Below are 22,958 nucleotides of genomic sequence, written 5' to 3'. Positions count from 1 at the left end.
TGAAATGCGAGCAGAAACATCATACACCACTCCTAAACAGAGGCTTCAATGAGCCATTATGCATCTTGCCATTACTCTTTGCTCTTAGTCAAGAGCCCAGTCAGTCTCTGAGAGGGCTGCCCCATCAACATGATTCCTACCTGGAGGCAAGAGGATATAAGGAATGCTACCAGTAAATGACGCACAGTGGGCAAGCAGCATGAACAAGAAAAAAACTTCAATTGTTGCAAGATAGTAAGATCTTTCAGGTCTTCTGTTACTGCAGCATAACTGAGCCTAACCTGACTATAGAGGAGGCCACTGAAAAACTTCATCAAACACTTAATGACAGTAGGCCAGTAGCAGTCAAAATGAAGAGAATGGGACTAACTAGAGAGATATCTGGAGGGTGGGGGTGTGGGGTTATCCAATATTATATGATAAGAACCATAAACCAAAGAAACAAAAAACTCAAGGGGACCAAGATATTGAACAGGCCATCACATGGAAGTAGGATTAGATAAATTATATATGAGCCCCAAAGAATAGGATTAAGGTTTTTTTAAAACAATTACAGGAAACAGACTTCTGCTCAGCATAAGAGACTTTCAAACAATGAACTCTGTAACATTCAGCTAACTAATGGAATGTTCTGACATTTCTCTGAAAATGAAAAGAACTCCTTTAGAAAGCTGTGCTCACACAACCAGAAGTTTTCAAGGAAAGAAGGATTACCACATAAAAAAGGATATTATAGAAAAGGATTCCAGAATTATCTGGGTAAACAGGCTAACTGACTTAATTTAGTGTCCAAATTCTGAAAATAGTATTACTGATATTTCTATTTTCTAATATTAACAGTGAAGGAATCTGACAGAACACCACCTTAAATTTTCTAATATTAACAGCCATTTATGAGCTCTTATAATGAGAAAGGCACTATGCTGAGCAAAACAATCCTTCACCATTTTAAAGGTAAAGAACAAAGACTCTGCAAGCTTAAGTCACTTGCCCAAGTCATATATTAATTAAGCTGGCAGAGCAGAGACGTAAAACATCTTCCATCTCTGGAGGTAATGAAGAAATGGACGTGTTGCCATGTGTGCCCCTGTATTACAGGCCAGATATGTTATACAGGCCAGATATGTTAGCTTCTACATGACACCTTGAAGGACAATGCTCTTGAGTAACCAACAGTGAGGTTTTTGGTTTTCGTAATGAACAGATGACACTGGCTAGGCATATACAGTGCAGTGTATGCAAATACTGCAGAGCTATAGGAGGAATAAGTAAATGAAAGATAAAATGTTTAAAGCCCTATTGCCTTAGAATTTAAAATATTCTACACATATCAATACAGTATTACCTCAGCACCAATCAATAGCAATAAAAATGAAATTATTATGTGTCAAGTTTACAATGTTATCTTAATTTCTATAGTGAAATTATTTTTAATAAACCACAGCAGTAACTCATCCTCCTGTGCTCACTAGCAACTGCTGCCTTTTGGAAAAAAGATCAATTTCTATGACTCCTACTTAGCTGTAAGTGAGAGCCTCTCAAGGTAGTTAATGGAATTGCTTTTTAATTAAACAAATCCATATCTTAAAAAATACAAAAAGCAGAAATAATAAACCACTAGTATAAGCTTTGTTAATATGCAAACTAGGAAAAAAATAGTTTGGGAAGCACAAACACCCTGCAGGTAATACATTCCTTGATGATCTGCTTCAATAACCTTAATTCTGGCTTTCATTTTAGAAACTCAAAACACCCTCATTGGGAAACCCAGTCAATCTTTCTGAATAGAATAGAAAGGGCAAGGCATGATAGAAAACTGCCAAGCCAGAAATAAGAGAGGAAACTGTATTTTAATAAATTTAGGCTGTACACAGATTTAGTAAGTTTACGGGAAATGGTCTAAGCTAGGGACAAACAAAAGGGCAAGAAGCATGTGTTAGCCAAACCAGTTTCTGGTGATAATGAATAAAGAGAGCTAAAAACCACCATTTAAAAGGATTCCCTGCCTCATGAGCAGGCTAATTTTCACTCATACAACACAGCCACTTAAAGTTTGATGAAAAGAGAACATTATTTTGAAAGGCAAAGGAATTATTACAATGTTTCCCAAAAATCTCAACTTGTCCTTTTAAATTGTAGTAAGGGAGCTAAGTAGCTTGATTATTATTTTCTAAAAGAAATACTATTTCAAAGTAAAGTCTTGTAAGAGGATTCAAATCAAAGTATGCAAAATAATAAATTTATGGGGAAAGGAATGAACAATTCTCGAACAGTAACAATAGGTCAAGCATTATGCAGTACGTATCATATACATCACCTAACAAAAACTCAAGTTGCACAATATCCTTCACTTAATTTAAAAGTGTTTACTAAGGCTTAGTGAGGTTAGGGTAACTGTCCAAGTAACAGACTGTGAAACCAAACCAAGGTCTAATCCAAAGTTCTTTAGCTATCTGAAGCTTTATTGCATGATACTGCATATGTCACAATTAACTTTCCTATCGAATAATAACTTAACCTGAACTTCAGGAGTTTTTTTAAAGATTTTCTTCCTTCCTTCCTTCCTTTGAGAGAGAACATGCACGCGTGTGCTTGAGAAGGGGGAGCAGACTCCCGTTGAGTAGGGAGCCTGACATGAGCCTTGTTCCCAGGACACCTGAGCTGAAGACAGACGCTTAATCACCTGAGCCACCAAGGCACCCCTCAAGTTCAGTTTTTATCACAAATGTGGAATTCATGGGCATAGAATAAATGAATTATCTCCATTTTTCTCTCCCAGCTTTTCTGTTCTAATTTTCTCCCATTTAAAACATAAAAGACTGAAAAGAACATAGTTCAACCACAAATTAATATTTTTTCTGGAGAAAAATGATATTAAAAAACACAGTGAGCTATTTTTTTAAAATATGTGTTTTGTTCCACATACATTACAAATTTTCATGAAAAAGACTGTGTTTGGGGTGCCTGGGTGGCTCAGTCAGTGAAGCATCTGTCTGCCTTTGGCTCAGGTCATGATCCCAGGATCCTGGGATTGAGCCCCACATAGGGTTCCCTGCTAGCAGAGAGCCTGCTTCTCCCTTTCCCTCTGCTGCTCCCCCTGCTTGTGTTCCCTCTCTTGCTGTCCTCTCTCTCTGTCAAATAAATAAATAAAATCTTTAAAGATACATTAGTCATTATACAGATAATAAGAACTTTGTGATGGCATCAGATTATAGAAACAGTCAAGTTTCCACATTTTCCTGAAGGAACTTTGTGTGTATTTTTGTTCTGCAGTAGGCGAAAGGAGAAAGAATTATCAAATATTTAAGAATATTCAACTCTCAAACATCAATGCTTCTAAAATGCACTGCCTTAGTAACAAATGGATGGCCTCTAGGTCCAATTCAAAGCACAGAGATGGGAACTGAAGCTCAAAATGAAAAAGATATATTTGGTGGGAAAGGTCTTTCTGAGTTACTTAAATGGTGACAACTTATCACCTTCTGAGGTCCCCTAAGCATTGACACTGTAGTGATATCACCATAACTAACAGCTTGGTTAAGGAACTGAATAGTACCAGAATATCATTTCAGCTTTGATCACCTGAAGTACCAAATAAAGACTCAGAAATGAAGAAGTTTTTCTCATAGAAGTTCTTAATTAACCCATTCCTTCTCATCTGTTTTTCCCCTTAAAACACTATCCAAGCCAGGAATATACTGTTACGCCATAAAGTAAAGAGGCACTAGAACAATGATGACAGGTCAAAAGGCCATTAAAGCCATCATGATGGGGCTTCCCGTGGTCAAACCTGGAAGAATTTACACATCGAAATAATGGTAGTAATGAATTATAATCCAATGAATAAAAAAGAAATTCATTTCTCCAAATTTATATAACTAAAAAGATTAGGGGAGATTAAAAACATACATACATGCGTACATACAAGAAAACGAAAAGCTCTTCCCTATAAAAAGAATGTCAAACAATGAAAGTAGAAAGAATGGTGACATTTAAAAATTAATGTAGCACAGCCATAACTCTCCTTATTTATACAAAAGAAGATAATACACAAGTCAAAATGTGGTAACAGGATAATTAAACAATCTCATTGTATCTGGCCACAAATTACTTAATAATTACAAGGACAGAAAACAAAGGTCATAGTTAACAAGTATTTATTAATTTACAGTGAAGAAATCTGACAGAACACCACCTCAAACAAGTGATCAACAATGTTAATATCATTGACACAGAAAACAAAGGCCTCCTGGTTTGATATACTGAGAAAGACACAATGTTACTTCTATGTATTTATAGTATTACTATAAAATGCATAACCTAAATCTAGTCATGAGGAGACTATCTAAAATTGAGGGACATTATATAAACCATAAGGCCTGAACTCATTCAAAATGTCAATGTCAAGAAAGGAAAAAAAAAGACTAAGGAACACTTCTAGATTTAAAGAGACATGAAAACTAAAATATATGATCATGGATTGGATCTTAGTGGAAAGGGGTTTACGATATCAAGGACATAACTGGGACACTGATGACCTCTGAGCTGAACTACAGATTAGATAACAGCATTTTATCAATGTTAGATCTCCTAATTCTAAAAATTACACAGTGCTTACATGACTGGATACACTTGTCCTTAGGAAATGTATACCTAAACACTTAGGAGTTAAAGAAAGAACCATCTCAAGTGTGCAAATGACTCCTGAGTGGCTCAGGAAATAAATTTAAAATCCACAAGTTAGGAGTAAAAGGGCAAGCAATCACACAAACTAAAAAGCAAATGAGGTAAAAGAAAAACTAACTGGTGAATCTGCGTAAAGGATATATGAAGTTCCTTGTGCTATTCCTAAAACTTCCCTAAGGTATAAAATTGTATCAATATAAAAGGAAGGAGATTTACATAATTTTATCTGCATAAAATTGTATGTGAAAGCAGCCTGAGAATTACAAGAAAACCTGGGAATACCCAGCACTACACTTGAGTGTCTCAAGACAACCGTGATGCTGTTCCTTCTCTTACCTTTCTAACAGATTGTGGATTGCTTTGAAGAGCAGTGTCCGACATTCATAGGAAAGGCCATTTTCCCAGAGTCCTTCTTCCACAACTGAAAAAAGCAAAACAAAACAAAAAACTGAACCAGTAAGAAAGGTGTCCAAATAAAAATTAACTTTCAAAACATTTTTCTAAAGCAAAGTTAATGCATTCACTGAAATGAATTATCTTTCGCTGAAACTGAAAAAGGAAGTTAAATACTTGCCCAACGTCATAAAATACCTATGTACAGAAGGAAATCACACGTTTCAATTTTAAAATCTTCAAAATATAAGCATGGTAAAACCCCTCTCCGGCAAAAGTCCCTCCAACTCAATTCTTCAAAATTTGAATTCATTTGAAATTCTCAAATTAATCTTTCTAACTAACAGTGCCACAAAGACAAATTTTATTAAAATTCTACTTAAAGATAACAAAATGTCACAAACTAATGCTAAGGTTAGCATCTGTATTTTTAGAGGAAAAACCAAACGGAGAAAATATTCCAAAATGTTAGTTATTCAAATTTCCTTCAATGTTCTAAATAAATAAATAAATAAAATGTTCTCAATAGGATTTTAACGACATGATTTTAGAGGATATGCCAAGAAACCAAATCTTAATAGAAAATCAAATTTATTTCCTAAACTTGTAATTTCATTATGATTGACATTTTGGGAAATACCGTATTTGCCTTGGAAATATAACATAACACTGAGCCACATGTAACTCTAACACCAAGAGAATCCAACAGACTAACAATGCCCTATGCATTCCTAACATTCTTTTCATATATAAAAGGATGTAAAACACCCTAGAGAAGACAGCTAATTTCCTTTTAAATTATATTAGCTCAGTTCCAGATAGCAAAAAGTTGGAAGGATGGAAACGACATTTGCAGAAGAAAATTTTCTCTCCCTTTTACTTGTTATCTTGACAAAAGCACTCACCAGAAAAAATTCTGACAGAGAATTAAAACACATGTTAAATCCACGATGCATCTGTAATGCTTTTACCACACCAACAGACATCTCAAAATGCATCTCCATATTCTCCAATAACATAGAATCAGAAAAAGTGTATTTACATTTAGGGGTTTTATCTATAGAACTTTTTTTATAATGATAAAACTGGATAATTTTACTCTTGGTATGTCAGATAGGTTCTTTATTTTCCTGCCTATGTGGCTAACCATGATTTACCAAATTTCCCAAAGCAACCTCTGTCAGAAACATTTTATTATTTATCACTAAAGAAATGAAAATAAAGTACAGCAAATAAACAAACACTGCTGCTAGCAACAGACTGCCTCTGTTGAAGACAAAACAACCAAAAGTTTTCTACAATCCACTGACGGTGTCATGAATCTGTGTTCTCACACATTTATCTTCCAGGAAGAGTTTTCCTGGGTAAGAAAGAGAGCTAACATTTCAAGAAAATGAACACCCCATATTAATTTGCTTTTCCTTCCTAATGTGTCTCATTGACGGTAAGACACCACCAATTTTAAGAAGCACAATTTTTTATACATCACTGAAGGTGAAGGGTTTTGTAGAAGCGAGCTGCCAATTAAACTATAACATGGCTCTTATCACTTAACAATTTTTAACTTGCAATTATTTAAAGAGCTTTTATATTTATTGACTTTTTTTTAATTAATTTATTTAGTTTAGAGGGAGAGAAAGGAACCCAGGGGTAGGGACAGAGAGAGAGGGAGAGAGAAGCAGAGAAACAGATCTATTGCTGAGCACAGGGCCCAATCCTGAAATTAACCTGAGCCAAAGCCAGGAGTGGGAGGCTTAACTGACTGAGCCATCCAGGTGCCCTTATTGACATGTTTTTCAAGTATCATTATTGTACATACATAAAACAGATAATATAAGCCCCCACAGAAAAAGGTTAAAAATTCCTAAAAATTCGTCAGCATTCAGTGTATGACTCTTATGAACCACTTTGTGACTCAGTCACTAGTGTCAGTGTTTTTCTACATAACAGTCTTTTGTGTTATAAAGAGTGCTGGTGATACAGCATTTGTGAAGAGTACCACTCTTCTTTCCAAGATTTTTTTCCAAGTTGGTGACGCCTATTCTGCAGGTTTTCTTTTAATTTAAAAAAAAAAAAATTAATATCTTCAAACACACTTTAAAATAACAGCACCAATAAATTTCTAAACCAAATATCAACATTGTGTAATCTGCTTCAACCACCCTGTTTTTTTCTCTTTTTGTTTGCTTTGATATACTTTAAAGTACATACTTTGGTATACACCAAATCAGAATCCAAACAAGGTCTGTCAGTGGACTCTCCCTGGAATGGGAGTGGTTGATAACAAAGCGACATGGGAAATTTGGGGAATCATGGAACTGTTCTACATCTTGATTCTCTCAAAAATCAAAATGGTTATAAACATAACCATGTATATTTGGTAAAACTTATAGACTAAAAACAGTAAAATTTACAATCTTTTACTGCTCTACATAAACTAATTTTACTATTAGACATGGCTGCTGAACCTATGCCATTATGAATATACTTACTGATTTTTTTATATTTTTAGTGTTGAATATGAGAACAGGATATGAATCAGAAGAACTCCTACTCTAAATCTACGTATCCTGAATATGATTATTTTTATCCAAACAATATGATTTATTTGGTTAAGCTTCATTCACAAATTATTAAAAGCAAAAAAACAAAACACACACAAAAAAACCAGTTTCACCCACAAGAGACTACAGACTAGAGTGGTCCACCCTTACAATACAATATACTACACTGGGGCTCCTGGGTGGCTCAGCTGTTAAGCATCTGCCTTTGGCTCTGGTCATAGTCCCAGGATACTGGGATCGAGCCCCCACATCGGGCTCTCTGCTCGTGGGGAGTATGCTTCTCCCTATCTCACTCCTCCTGCTTAGGTTCCTGCACTGGCTATCTCTCTGTCGAATAAATAAATAAAATCTTAAGAAAAAATATACTATACTATAAATTGTATTAAGTACTTCATATTAAGTACTGCAAATAATACAAAGAGAACAAAAATTTCTCTAAAACATTTCTCAAAAAATTCTTAAATACTGAAAGTTTGAAAAATACCCTTATTAATATACTTCTTATATGGTAATTCTTATATTTTCCTTTACATTATGTAAATTTATATAAAGTTTAGGCACCAATTAAATACAACACTGGGAAGAAAGAAGTAACACAAAGTAAAACAAATCTGACTACATTAAGCTCTTGTTTAAGTAGGCTTAAGAAACAACAGAAAATTATAAATTATCCTATAAGCTAACCAGTAAAATTTAAAATGTAAGTCAGCAGAGGTAATTTACAAGGGCACAGTATTTGGATTTCAAATGAACGCCTAAATTTCATCTTACATATTAAAGATTCAAGAGCAGTCATTAATTTATTGGAAGTCAACAACTGTAATCAAGGATAACCCCTCTACTAAATAATATCAATTAGGCCATGCATTTTAAGGATAATGCATTAGTTTGCTACTCTTTTAACTTACTGTTTTTAAAACACCAAGCATACTTGTAGAAAGGAACAAAAGACCAAGCTTTATTATCTACTTCATGTACAAAATTTCCAGAAATAAAAGAGCAGTGGATTTTCAATGAATCTCTAAAATGCTAACATAAGTTAAATCCAGAACAGCATTTTTGGAATCTAATAGATATTTGGCCAACATACACTGGCCCACAGTTCTTGGCTATGTTATGCCTCAAGCACCAGGCTAGAAATTAGGAATGCTCTCAAAAAACTAATATCGATTTTGAAAACCTCTGTAAGGCAACAACAACTTTAAATCCTTTGCAGTACAGCTATCAAATATTTTTTTAAATAAAAAAATAGAAGTCTTTTATTTTAAAATAAGAGTAAAATAAAATAACTTACTATCAAGGTTGATTTTCTACCTAGGAAACAATCTTTACCAATTTCTGAGGCTTTCTTCTATGTACTAAGCTTTGAATGGAGCACTCCCCACAAATGGGGGAGTGGGGAGAACGTGTTCACCACAGTGCCATGATACAAAGTGAGGGACATTTAGCCACTCAGTATTTGACTTCTTCCAATCACTGGGAATTGCCTATTTCATACGTTCTGCTGGGTGTCAAATACGGTCACCCCTAGCAGGAGCTGAAAACAAGTGCTCTCTTCCATTCTCTCCAGCAATATGGACAAGGACATAGATGCTAAAGTCCACTAGATGCTCCTGTACCACACCTTTGACTCTGGATCTAGTGACAGAAAAGAGTAGACATAGATATTTCTGTCACCACTGGAAATAGAAACCGTAAGATCAAGTTTCTGGTGCTAAAGTAGCAGAGGTACTGCGGCATCTAGTGCCCAGTGGTGACAGCACGAGTATTCTCTTCAAACCAGTTCTGCAGCACTGATTCTAAGATGGACAAATAGGTTCTGTGAACACTCAATATTCTTTTAATCAACTCCTTTTCTTAGTCTGCAACTAAAAATTCTGACCAATACAATTTATTCTAATCTCCAACTTATAAATAAAAAAAACTAAGGCTTACAGATCTTAAACTTGCCCAAGGTCACACAACTAATAAATCCAAGAATCCAGAGTCATATATGGCTATATTCAGAAGCTAACAGGATCAAATGTATTTTGTATCTACTTTTTATAAATACTAAATATACAAACTATATCATTAATAAAACTCCACAAGGGGAAGCAATTTATTTTCATAGCTGCAGTGACTAGAATATATCAGATATCTGTAAACATGTGTTTTGAGTTGACCTAATATTATATTTGCACATACCTTTCAAACTTCACTGGATTTCGTTTCAATATAAAATCTCCTTATATCCAGTTAAGAGGATCAGTGGCAAGGATGAGATTCAAGTCCAAGTTTTCTGACATTTAACAACCATGCTCCTTGCACTATACCATACTTCTCCATAGGGTTAGTGTTACGTTAACCCATCCCATCTATCTCTTATTCTTAAAGCTAGCTACAAAGCCAATCTTCAACACTGAAGTCAACTTTCCCTTTGGATCCACAATTTGCACCTTAAGTTAATGTTTTCTAAATAGCTGCAAGTAATTTTTTCAAAGGTAAAACAAAACTGAAATGGCTTCTGTAATCTATACAATTCCAAGAGAAAATCATATTTTAGTTTTAAACTACTTTTTTTCTGAGATACCTTCCTCCCAAAGAGAAATTTAAACTAACATTCCATTTGCTTGATATTTAGATTCTTCAGACAGTAAGGAGGGGTATGGGGGAGAGACATGGACAAGGTACTAGTAGTCTAAATTAAGTTTCTGTAAATGAAGGAAGATGCATTCAGTACTTAATTCTCTATCTCCCTTCCAAGGTGGACTGAGAAGAAATTTATAAGAAAGCCTGCAGGTGCTGGACCACATCTTTATGAAATCTATAATCTCCCCAGGGTATACTATCTCTTATCTTTAAAATTTTAAAAAGCCTTTCTAATTCTTCTGATCTTTCCAGTTTACATTTAAATACTTATTAATTCTTTAAGAATATAAAGTAGCAATAAGACCATCTCTACAGATGACTATAAATCTACTTAAATGTAATGCAAGAATTTTTCTATAAGTTTGTTAGTCTCAGAAAAGAAAGCACCAAAAGACCTAAAATGTGTTCTATAATAAATGAGTGGCAAGATTCAACCAAAACAAAGAATTCCTGAATTAAAACATTCTCCTGTTGTTGTGTGGTCTATTATAGCCAAGTTAAAACAGAAAAACAGAACTAAGTAGTGGCACAGCTGCCTATTTTCAAAGAAAAACTATTTTGGCACTAAGTTATCACATTTAAGTTGTAAAAGCTATAATAAGAATTTGTTTAAATTGCTGTTATTCTACATTTTTTAATATAGCTATACTCATAATCAAATATTTAAACTGCAAAAGTACGATATAAATGTTTTTCTTTGAGCAGGAGACAGTTTTATAAAGCAAAATTTAGGTAGTAGTAATTACTTCTTAGTGCCCAAATAATTTTTCAAAATCCTCACAAATTGTAATATAACTTCTTTCAACTTTGAGAAACATGGCTCCTTGCAGAATTAATAAGCTTCTCTGAAAGAAAAACCATATAAAAGGTTCAGGAAAAAAGTCAATATGGCAAAATATCAAAGCAGCATATACTTCAATGATTTTTGTGTTTCCCAGCAGAGATCTTGGAAAGATAGCCCTTCCAATTCAACCAATGAAACTGACATACTTTACTTGAAGGGGTAAAAGTGGGAGGAGGGAGAATGGAATCGGGTAGGGAGGAGCATAAAAATTGTGAAATCTTAAAGAAATTCAAGTTCATGCTTTTAGAATTTAGGTCACCCTGCCTTACACAGTTTAAAAGTAGAATTACTTTCAAAGAATACATATTTCCTCTGAGCTATGATACATATTTCCTTTTAATGTATCATATTGCTGCAACAGCTGAAATGAACGTCTAGACATCAAAAACACTTCTTACTCCCACCTACTGCTTTTTTACCTCAGGCATCAAAACTAATGAAACCTATTATCCAGAACATTGGGTTCAGTAACCACATTGGCCACTGCAAATATTGAAGGGGGGAGGGGCACTCTCTGGGATGGCACTCCTTATTCAGCCATTAAAATTACTGAAAATCAAATTTTGCTCCAAACTCCAGAAATACAAATAGATTAAAGCAAGGAAAATGAAACAAGGAGATTACTTCTCAGGTAGATTTCAGTGACAAAGTGCTAAAGATAGCACAGCTCTGAATGCAGGATTTATAGTTTGCCCGCTGCCTTTGTTTTCTACCTTTATTTGAAATTTATAAAGCATACTAGTTTTTTTAACCGCTTTATTTTTTTAACTGCTTTAAATTGTTAAATCCCCTATCAATTGCGCTAAGCAGATAGCATAATGAAACATCTATCAATTTAATTTTATGGGCTGCATCAAATGAAATGCTTTAAAGATAGAGAATTCTGAAATATCTACTTTCTTAAAATTGACATGAAAAAACTGAGTAACAAAGCAGCATAATGCTACATTAATTCTGAAAATAGCATTATACCCATAAAAAATCCAATTACATACAACACGATTGATCACAGTTATGCTGCCATTGATTGCCTTGTAAAATCTATATTTAAAGTCATTAATAACTAAATGGACTTATTACTTATATCAAATTCAACCTACTTAGTGCTCTGATTTCCTTGAATTACTTGTGGGTGTAGACTATTTGGTATCACTTAACAAATCTATACTGAAAATAGATTTTAACTTTCCCAATGTCAGTTAATCAATCAAATAAGAATTAGATAGAAGATATAGATCAAAATACCCCATTTGTTTTGACCTATTTGTAACTTTAAATAATTACTAATATTGTTAATAGGCATAGGACAGAAGTTGTGATTCAAAATTCTAATTTTTTTAAAATTTAAGTATAGCTGACACACAATATTACAGTAATTTCAAGTGTACAACATAATGATTCAATATCTCTGTGTTATGCTATGTTCACCACAAGTGTAGCTACCATCTGTGATTCACAATTTTAATAGTATAATGTTTTACTAAGGAATCTCTAACAGCATGAGTTCTCTGCCAGTTGCAGGATAACCAGAATTTTAATGACGGTTTCTACACAGCATTGTAGCAGTTGAGACATGACCCAAGTTAGCATTTCAATGGATCACAGGACTCCATGTAAAGCTACTAAACTTTAAATTGAAGGAGACCATAAAACTAAATTTCTAGATAAATTGAACACGACCTTCAAAAGACAATTGCCACAAAAAAAAACAGTCAGGCTGCAATGTTTCTTTAATAGCTACACAGTGGGGAAAAAAAAATCTTGCACAATGGCTGTTACTGACTTCTAAGAACAAACTTGCCCCCATTTGCTACTTCTTCCAGAGACTTTTTAAAAATAACTATTACTTTTTACCCTCTAAAGCTATCAATATGCTCTTAATTTTGCTATATAATATACATAAACAAAGGTCTGAAGAACAGCCATCAAAATTAAGTTATCTTTGGTTGATGGATTAACTATTTTTTTCTGTACCACGTTGTGTTTGCAATAGATTTTTTTAAAATAAGGCTATTATTTATTGAACAGCTACATGCTTTAAAAAAAAAAAAGCTACATGCTCAGAAATTACAAGAAAGATCAACATTCGTAGAACAGGAACCACCACAAAACAGAATTAAATTTTGAGAAAGAAATCCAGATATGCAGTTCAGTTAGGACATTTAGTTTAAATCATTAATGCTACAAAATAAACATTTTATAAACTTACACAGACGGGCGCACACGCGCGCGCACACACACACACACACACACACACACACACACACACACAGATTGCTACTAACATTCTGACAGGGCAAGTCCCCAAATTGCCTTTTACACTAAAGCTCAAACAGTTGTCTGTCACTGCTATTACAGTGAGTAATCCTTGCAGCTGTAACTGTTTGAAATGCAGCTGTCTGGTTGGCTTTCTCTCCCAACCCCCACTCACCCAGCATTTCTGCTCCTGCTACAATAATCTTAAAGAGCATTTTACAGGAGGCTTAGCCCTGGCTGAGGGCACTCTTCGGCGTGACCGAGAGAACATGGAAACACGATTCATTAGACACGCCTGGAGTGATAACAATGGTGCTGCTTCTTGCTGCCTTTCATTTAGTACATCAGGCTGAGACTAATGCATTCTCGTTACACAACAAGCACATTTACAGACAGGAAAAAACTGTAATCACCTTTGATTAAGAGACAGCATATTTTTCCTATATGAGCCGCCAGCCATACTGACATAGTAATTATTTTTTAACTGACAGGTTAAAATAGCAAATGTAGCAAAAATAACATCTGCCCAAAAAGAGAGAGTGAGAAAAAGGGGGGCGGAGGGGAGATGACTACTATGAATAATACTTCATACACAAAGGTTTTTCTAGACCAGGCTCCGTGCCATATCCTTGAGACCTGATGGGTACTTCGGTCTGTATTTAAGCTAGACAGTCTATGGCAAATAAGAACAGACCATTACCAAGCAATCTCATTCTACATATCCAATTCTTTGGAGGCAAAAAATACAGAATTTTTTTTGTCATCTTAACTGTAATTATTATCGATCTTCCTTCCATTTCTTTCACCATAAAACTACAAAATTCAACAGCAGTGTTACTCTCTTCTCTTTTTTCCATCATCCCACCTCTACTACAAAATAATTTGTTCTCTTGACTTTTTACATTACATAGTTCTACTACAAAATAATTTGTTTCCCTTTACATAAAGTGCTAGGACAAAACAAAAAGTCTGCTTTCTCTTTTAAGTAAAACAGTTAAAAAAAAAACCAACAAATGTATTCTTTATTAAAAACAGGAAAGCAGAATAATAATTTTGTATCTTTTTATCATATCCCCAGCTTATCACTATACCTGGCAAAGGTTTGAATTATAGATATAAAAAGCCTTTACTTTAAAGGGAAAAAAGTCCTAAGCCGCATTATAGTGAAACATGTAAAGTCAATTTTCAAAAATAAATCACTTCTCCACATTCCCACACAACTACAGTCTTTTGTGGGTTTATGCATATAGGTTGCTGGGTTATTGTTTATGGGGAATTAGGTGGTTAAGAGAAGAAATATATATTAACCAGGAATTGAAAGATTACAGTTAAACCAAATTATTGGAAAGTATTTTCTCCAGATTAGTAGATCCTGTATAATTATTTTTTTAAACATTAGTCTCTTTCTTAAGCTTTCTATAACACTACTCTATTTTACAATTAAGAATGTGCTAGAAAACTAGCAAAACAGTATTTGTGAAAATCTGTAACTAAAGAAACAAAAATAAGCAAAGAGGAAAAGTTAAGTGTAGTTCATAAAACTTTGACAACTAAAATAGCTTTTTAAAAAAGTTACATAGCACGAATGAATTTCTGTAAAACAGCAAAATGCTTGAGCAATTTTTAGCTGCTGGATTTTAGAGTTTTCTGATCTGTGGTACCACACCAGGTTAGAAAGTAGGAAATCTGTAGCCTATCTTTAATATGTAAGTAAGTGGGTCACTGAGCTCTGATGTGCATTTAGAATCACACAAGTCCAAAATTTTTATCATCTGGAATAAAATAAGTTATTACAGAGGATAACATCTATAGTATTTCTATTCTGTAAGTGTCCAAGTCTCCTTTGTCATGACTCCCCCAAAACTAATCAAATCACTTCTATGACTGTTCCCTGCCTGTCTTCTGTCCGGGAGATATAAAATTAATCATCATTATCAAACATGTCACTACAAAAATTTTTTTATTACAAAAATTCAACTTAATTGAATTCTTAGTAATGAGAACATTTTGCATTAACAAACGACTTGGTTTACATACGAATTTCCATTATATTAACCTGGTTCTAAGAAGAATCTTAAAAGCCAGAATGTACAATTCTCCCCTCAAGTCTTCAAAATTAATTTATGCTTTTTTAATTCAAAAACAACCTATTGGAAAGCAATAAAAGCTTCTCAAAACTTTAAATTGAAACATATCCAGGAAAAAGCTGTCTTTATCCAAAACTTTTAACAAGCTAAGCAGTTTCCAACTCATAAGCAAAAAGTTCATAAGTGACCTAAATACTCCAACATGGCCAACATTTTCACTTTATGTAGGTGGTTCAACACTACAAGATTGCTTTAAAGTAATGATTCAATAATGAAATCTGAATGTTCTTTGAGAAATGAAGATCAGTTATTTACACAGTGGTGTGAATGAGTCCAATCCTATTTTCTTTCTAAACTTGGCCAAGAACTGCATTTTGACTAGAGGGTGAAGTGACCTAGTAACTTTGGATAAGGAACTATCTGGGGTGGGGAAGGGCTGGGGAGGTTCAATACCACACCCAGCAGTGGTTTTCTCCCTGGGGTCCTAAGAGTATTGTGTCCTATGGAAGAGTCCAACCAGTCTCTGGCCCTTTCCAAAATCTCTACATGTTAGTAAGTGTTGCTGCAATTTTTATCCATTGTAAATAATGAAATTCTATAGAGGCGTCATTTGAAAACATAAACAAATACGATGAATTTGCAAAGAAGACAGAACTTGCAAACCACTCAGGAAAAGAAGTAAAGAGAACTAGAAGCCCAGAAAGCCTGGGTCATTCTGCTAACAATTCCCTGGCTCTGCTGCTTCTTTCATAATTCTTCTCTACTTTCTCTGTTCTTTCCAGCTCTCAAACTGCAGAATTCTAATGTAGTGCACTAGAATGTGGGAAAGCCTTCCAAGATAGATTGTGGAAATTTCAAATATTCATAGAATCAACTGCTAGCCAAGCTACTCTTTCTCATCACAAAACCCCAGACTAACACTAGAATTAAGCATTACAGGTAAAAATCAGCTTTTTACAAGTTAGCCTTAGAATTTACCCACCAGTTAAGCATAGGTTTTTCCTATGAGGAAAAAATACATATTTTCCAAATAATTAACTTTTTTTTTTTGCTTATTTATTTTCTAAATAATTAACTTTTAAGTTACCTTTTGGAACACAAAATATTAATACTAACTTTGTCAACTGGTGTCTGCCCATGTTGATTCTCCTTTCCACAATTTAAAAAACAGCTATTAAACAGTATAACAATGAAAAGCTACTTTAATTAGCATTTGCCACTTAAGGGAAAGGTAGAGCGATCTGAGAGTAAAGAAGTAACTCAGGAAGCCTCTGTGGTGCCTGTAATATTTCTTGGGAGCTATACATTAGATGTTTGTTGTAAAAAATTATTTTGTATGCAATTTTCTATTGCAGCTCACAATTTTAAAGCCTGTTTTTAATTGTGCTTCGAAAATAAAAACTACATATGGAATAATATGAAGTTAAAAGTTCAATTACACATAACATGATCAGTATTTTTTTCCCTGACCACAACTTTTAAGATGCATGTTCAAATATCTTGTAATGGAATAAACAAAAATTATAATTGCTATAAATTTTTATCCAAGCTTTCCAAATCACATTTTAAATATTAAGTATATGTATACAGCCTTAAAATGACAATGAATACCCTAAACTTGCATATTTTCAAAAACAATATTACCCCTAACAATGACTTAGCAACTTACATGTTTATCAGATAATAAAGAAAACAGCCTTAAGACAAAATGCAGTGAACATGAAACAAATGTTGTTTGGACCGAAGATACACAGATTAGCACCCTGTAAAGTACAGATATCATACTTGAGTTTCTTTTACACTTCAGCTTCTTCAAGAAGCAAAAGCTTGTTAACAGTTTTCACTGCTTTCACTCCCAGCACCCTGAGACCACTCTCCATGTGAGAGCCAAAGGGATCTTTTCAAAATTTAAATCAAGCCATAGCATTTTTCTGCTGAAAATTCCACTCCAATGGCTTCAAACAGCATTAATAACCTATTTAAGGTCCTTACCACGGCCTACTGCAAGGTCCCACCTGATCACATCACCAGCAATCTCTTCCATCACCTGCTGGTTTTGCAGTTTCAACAACACTGTCTGGCTGTCTCTTTCTCCAACAGAGTGAGCTCAGGGTCTTCAGCCTTAACTTTCCCCCTTTGTGTGGCAGGCATATTCTCAGGTCTCAACTCTACGGTCATCTTCCAGTGGCTTTCCCTAACTACTCCTGTATCTGAAATGACCCATTCCCAGCCGTTCACTTTCTCATCAGCTGCTTTGTACCACATGGCCATGAGAAGTTACACACACACACACACACACACACACACACACACACACACACACATACAAGAAAGGCCATCTCTTCACTCACACACAAGAATGCCGCCACCTCCGTGCACACAAGGGTGATGTCAACAGATGCGTGCTTACTATACTGCATAGAACTTTCCACAAAGAAAAACACCGTGACCTCAAGGAAGCAGAGCAAAAGACAACCTATTACCCGAAGACAACTTAATGTTACCAACTTTTCGGACACGAATATTATACATGACGAGGTAGCATGGTATTAGGTATGAGTCTAGGAATTTTGACACTACATAAAGTAGGAAAACAGACTCTTTCTATTAAAGGCTTAGCTTTTTTCCTACGTATGATTTAAGGAACATTGTACACATTCTCAGAGTTGTGATTTTATTGTTTCCCTGGAAACCAAACAGGGTCATAATTAAAGCATAAAAACATTTCTATAGAAACATGTATAAATGAAAGATGTGAAGAAAATAAGATCTTACTTGAACCTATGATAATTAGCAAGATTACAATGAATAATGAAAAGGATTCTTGATGGTAAAATCAAGAAAATTATATTACATTAAAACACTTCACAATAATGACAATAAACTACCACAATTTAAAGCAGTTACTAGTGAGTCTCCTACCAGTTTTATGTTAAAATCAGACAGTTCTAAATTACAAAATTTCTATCCTAATAAGCAGAAATTAGGATATCCTAACATTCAGACATAAAGCTCTTTGTCTTTTCTAGGCATAACTGATTTTAGCTATCAACTTTATAGATTATGACTATTATTACTTAGGAGGACTATGAATTCATAATGTCCTCTAATTTCTAATGACTGTCATGTTCATCAAATTTGGAATAACAAAATAAAGTTACATAAAAATGGAGTGACACTAAATTGTTAAATTTATATTACATGTTGATATAACTGTATGTATAATTAAATGTGTTACTTGTTCCATTCTATAAAGTCCCCTTGTAATTATATGAAGCCGCATCTATGGAGGCCTGGAAGAACCTTTTATTTTTTCTCTTAGGGTCAGGGGAAGAACAATACAAAAAAAAAATTTGTGGAAAACTAATGTGGAATCATTTCTGTGTATGTTTTAGCAATTTTGTATGATTTTTGTTCCCAGATTCTCAACTATTTCTGGCTTATTAACAGACACCAAATTTTTGTAATCCTTTCTAAAAATTTTCTGAAAGCAAATTTATGTTTTTAATCAAGTATAACTTAAACATATGAAAATTAATGATAAATTCTCGATTTGAGAGACAATATTCCATCTATTTCTGGATAACTCAAATATTATACTCTGAGCTAGGTTACTAAAAACCCCATTTGCAGCAGAGATGCTCAAAAATGAAGGTAACTAAAGAAGAAATTGAAACACAATGGCTCTTTTAAACTGACTAGACAACTATTCACTATTCATATTCATTTTTTATCCTTCAGTCTGGAAAAAGCAAGGCCCCTTCTAATTTTCAATTAGGCATATGCTGTCCTGTTTAGTTTTTTCTCTAACCATTTTGCCCTTTTGAAGGTGAACTTAAATTAAGTCAAAGACATATAATACACAGACAGTAATCTGGAAGTGGATTTTTGCCGCCCCAAACCAGACATTATGCCTTGCCAAGGGAGAAAGTCTGTATAAATAAGACTATTCACAAGATAGGAAGCATCAGTACATGCCCATTTACCTCCAGGGTAGTCACCAAAACTTGAAAGCACCATTAAGCACAGCATCAACGCTTTTGTCTAAAAGATTTCAGAGACTGGAAATGATCCTGGTATCATATATATCTATGATTTTCCAGGGGAAAAAAACGGTTTTTTAGGCTCAAAAGAAACTGTCTACACATTTCTTATTAACTATGAAAATCACCTCCGCTTTTGAAGGTGATCATACTTTTGTATGTTTAAGAAAAAAAAATTCTTGGCCACATTGGAATAACATAAAAAACTGTTTTATACTTACTTTACTTTAGTCAGGTTAAGAACAACTATTTTTAAAATAAAACTCTCCAGATTGTGCAGTTTCATTTTTCCACTGCTCATTTTCTATGACAATCTGACCAAGAATTTTCCTGGGGAGAAGGGGAGATGATACTCTGAAACCTCATTCTCAGAGAAATAAATCTTTGATAACATGTCCAGTTTTTCTGGAAATATTAATGAAAAGGGAATGATATCATAAACTGAAAGTCAGTTTTAGAAATGAGCAAGTCAAGCTCGTCAAAAGGCCAGAAAGGACTTTCTGGAAAGAATGATAAGCATCTTGGAATCTCACTACTTCTTTCACACACTGAGCTCCAATCTGCAGCCATTTCCCTGTGAGCCAATGCACTTGATGGGTGTGATAACAGATGGATCATTGTATCTGCCAACTTCCTGTGATGTACTGTATGGGGACTGATAATTTAGTGACTACAGAAGTCCTACAACAGACAATGCAAGCAATCCTGGCATTCAGTAAGTAGCTGCATGCAGTCCTTTGACAGTCTGTAGGTGTTGAATATATGTGGATTATTGTACAATGTAAGCTCTCTGCAAGTATCTATACTACTTTCAAAGAAGAAAGAAATTAAAAACTGGGCAAACTAAGAACTAAATAGAAAAACAGCAAAGAACAAGTATATCTTATCTTTAAGGTGGCATTTTTTTTTAACTTAAAAACACACACAAAAATATGTATCACTCAAAGGTCTTATGACAGTTTCATGACCAGATTAACTAGAAATAAACACATACATAGCCATTATGGGCTTGGTTTTTAAACTGCACAACCTGACAATACTGATATTTTGGGTGAAATAATTCTTTGTTGTAGGGGAGCTGTCTTGTGCATAAAAGGATGTTTAGTAGCATCCCTGACCTCCATCCAATTAGATGCCAGGAGCACCCTACCCTCAGTGGTGACAACCAAAAAATACAACCAAACACTCCCAAATGTCCCCTGGGGAACAAAATCCCCATCCTCCCACACACCCCCAGCTGAGAATCACTGACGAAGGCAGTCTAGAATTGTAATCTTCCAACTCTAATATTTACTTTGAAGGAGAGGAAGAGACTATAAGGAACTATACACAAAATAATCAAATATAATCTATACAGTGTGGACCAGTTAAGCACATATTACTAAAAAGAGGAATGGCCACCTAAAAATTGAGTGAATAAATTATTTACCAATTGCACAGAAAACTGGAAAAGCAACTTCCATAAACAAACTTAAGAAGTGTGCTTAATTCTCTCTTCAAGGGCACCTGGGTGGCTCAGTGGGTTAAGCCGCTACCTTCGGCTCAAGTCATGGTCTCAGGGTCCTGGGATCAAGTCCCGCATCGGGCTCTTTGCTCAGCAGGGAGCCTGCTTCCCTCTCTCTCTCTCTCTGCCTGCCTCTCTGTCTACTTGTGATCTCTGTCTGTCAAATAAACAAATAAAATCTTTAAAAAAAAAAAAACTCTCTTCAAGTCAGAAAAAAATTCATAGCTTTACTATAATACTGAGTACAAATGAGACCAATGATACTTCCTTAAAATCCCCATCATCAAATAAACTGCATTATGCTGGGCACTGATTTTACAGAACTGTCAACTTTAACAGATGCTCAGAGATGAAACTCTCTAGGTTTTAGGTTCTAGTTAAAAAAAAATTCATATTTATGCATGTACTTATAAGTTTGTGTGACTATATACACTCAAAATCGCAATGCAATCACATTTTAGAAATCTCAGTACCAAATTAAGTACGGCCATGTTATTTTACTTGCATATCACTGGGCCCTGCCAAATTTACTCAGGCCACTTCTGCAGCAACTCTAATGTAATGCTACTAAGTCACAAGTACAAGATCTCTTTTAAGAAATTATTTTATATTAGCACTTATAATAAATGTCCTATAATCAAATTAAGTATGCTATTTATTCATGAAATGTGGTTCTCTTTCTCATTTCTCTCTGCCTGCTCTTTTTGCAATTTCAATACTTGCCAATCCTGAGCTACAAGGTGGCTGGAGAGAGGAGGAAAAAACAAGGGGGGGGGGGTGTACAGTATGCAACAGTACATAGCAGTTACAATTCTTCAATTAGTAAAAATTAAAACTATAAGGTTCTTGAAAACCATGAGTAAATTTCATTGACTTATGACAATAATACAGGCATAAAGAGAAGAATCCTTGGTAACTGGACAGAAGGAACATGGGTGAAATAGCAAAGCTTCCCCCAACTAGAAGAGGCCATTAGCATTACTAAACAAAACCAGAATCAATTTCTGGCAGGCCCCACAGTGTTTACTCTTCTTCCTATACTTCTCTCTCTTCTTTACCACATAAGCAGCCTTGATTTTCAAATTCCCAGGGAACATCCATAAGACCCAGCACTTTATCCTACAATATTCATTCTCTTAGTCAAAAACGCCCAAAGTCCAATCCTGGCCTCCCTCTCCTGCCTGCAGGACTCCTAATGCAAAGGCTCAACCTAAACAAGAGTGGAAATAGAAAACTCTAACAATCTGAAAACTGCCTACGTGTGAAGAAGAGCCAGACCAACAAGACTGACTGTAGGTCAAGCTGGTACAACGACTCAAGCTCTGCTCAAACACTGGCCTTAAGAGCTTCTGGGACCACGTGATTGGTCTAATTAGAGATCGCTAGATAGAGACATACAAGCTCTGTAGGCCACAGCTCACCTCATTTGACTGACAGGATGAAAACCATGAGTAAATTTCATTTAGCCCGGCCCTCAGGCCTAGAGTCAGACAGAGGAGTAAAGAAGCCTCCAGAAGATTCTAGCATCTAGCCATTCAACTGTAGAAGTTTACCCCACTGAGGCCTCAGACATCATGGTGCAGAGACAAACTACATCTACTATACCCTGTCTAAATTCTTGGACTAGAGAATATGTGAGCATACTAAAATAGTTCTCGGGTACACTACCGAGTTAGGTGTGCTTTGTTACACAGCAATACCTAAGTGAACAAAATGGTAAGGGGACAACCACTACAGGGAGGTAGAATTTTTCTGAGACCCCATGCTATCAAATAGCCAAGCTCATTAGGATGTGAGAAAAAAAGCTGGCCAAAAATGGAGAACAACAGGTACAAGCTCTTAAAGCAGGAAGGAGCTTAGAGCTAGAGTCTAGTTGGTCTAGCTCTAGGGGGTAAATCATTCAAATGGTAAAGGCTAGATGATTCAGAGTTCGGTTGCACCTTTATGAGT

The 22,958-nt window shown here is 34.9% G+C and overlaps 1 protein-coding gene across 2 annotated transcripts in view; it reads right to left on the bottom strand.

Moving 5' to 3' along the window:
• The window catches only part of MED13L (mediator complex subunit 13L), a 289,872-nt gene that overhangs the window by 140,347 nt on the left and 126,567 nt on the right, over positions 1-22,958 (bottom strand). For both annotated transcript variants that reach the window (XM_032309204.1, XM_032309206.1), the window contains exon 3: positions 5,023-5,107. In XM_032309204.1, coding sequence (XP_032165095.1) covers positions 5,023-5,107 — 85 coding nt within the window. The remainder of the gene's footprint in view (positions 1-5,022; positions 5,108-22,958) is intronic.

The sequence above is a fragment of the Mustela erminea genome, chromosome 13, assembly GCF_009829155.1.
Source record: "Mustela erminea isolate mMusErm1 chromosome 13, mMusErm1.Pri, whole genome shotgun sequence".
In the NCBI taxonomy this organism is placed as follows: Eukaryota; Metazoa; Chordata; class Mammalia; order Carnivora; family Mustelidae; genus Mustela; species Mustela erminea.
The sequence above is the reverse complement of the archived record's forward strand: the minus strand, read 5'-3'. Positions and strand labels throughout refer to the sequence as shown.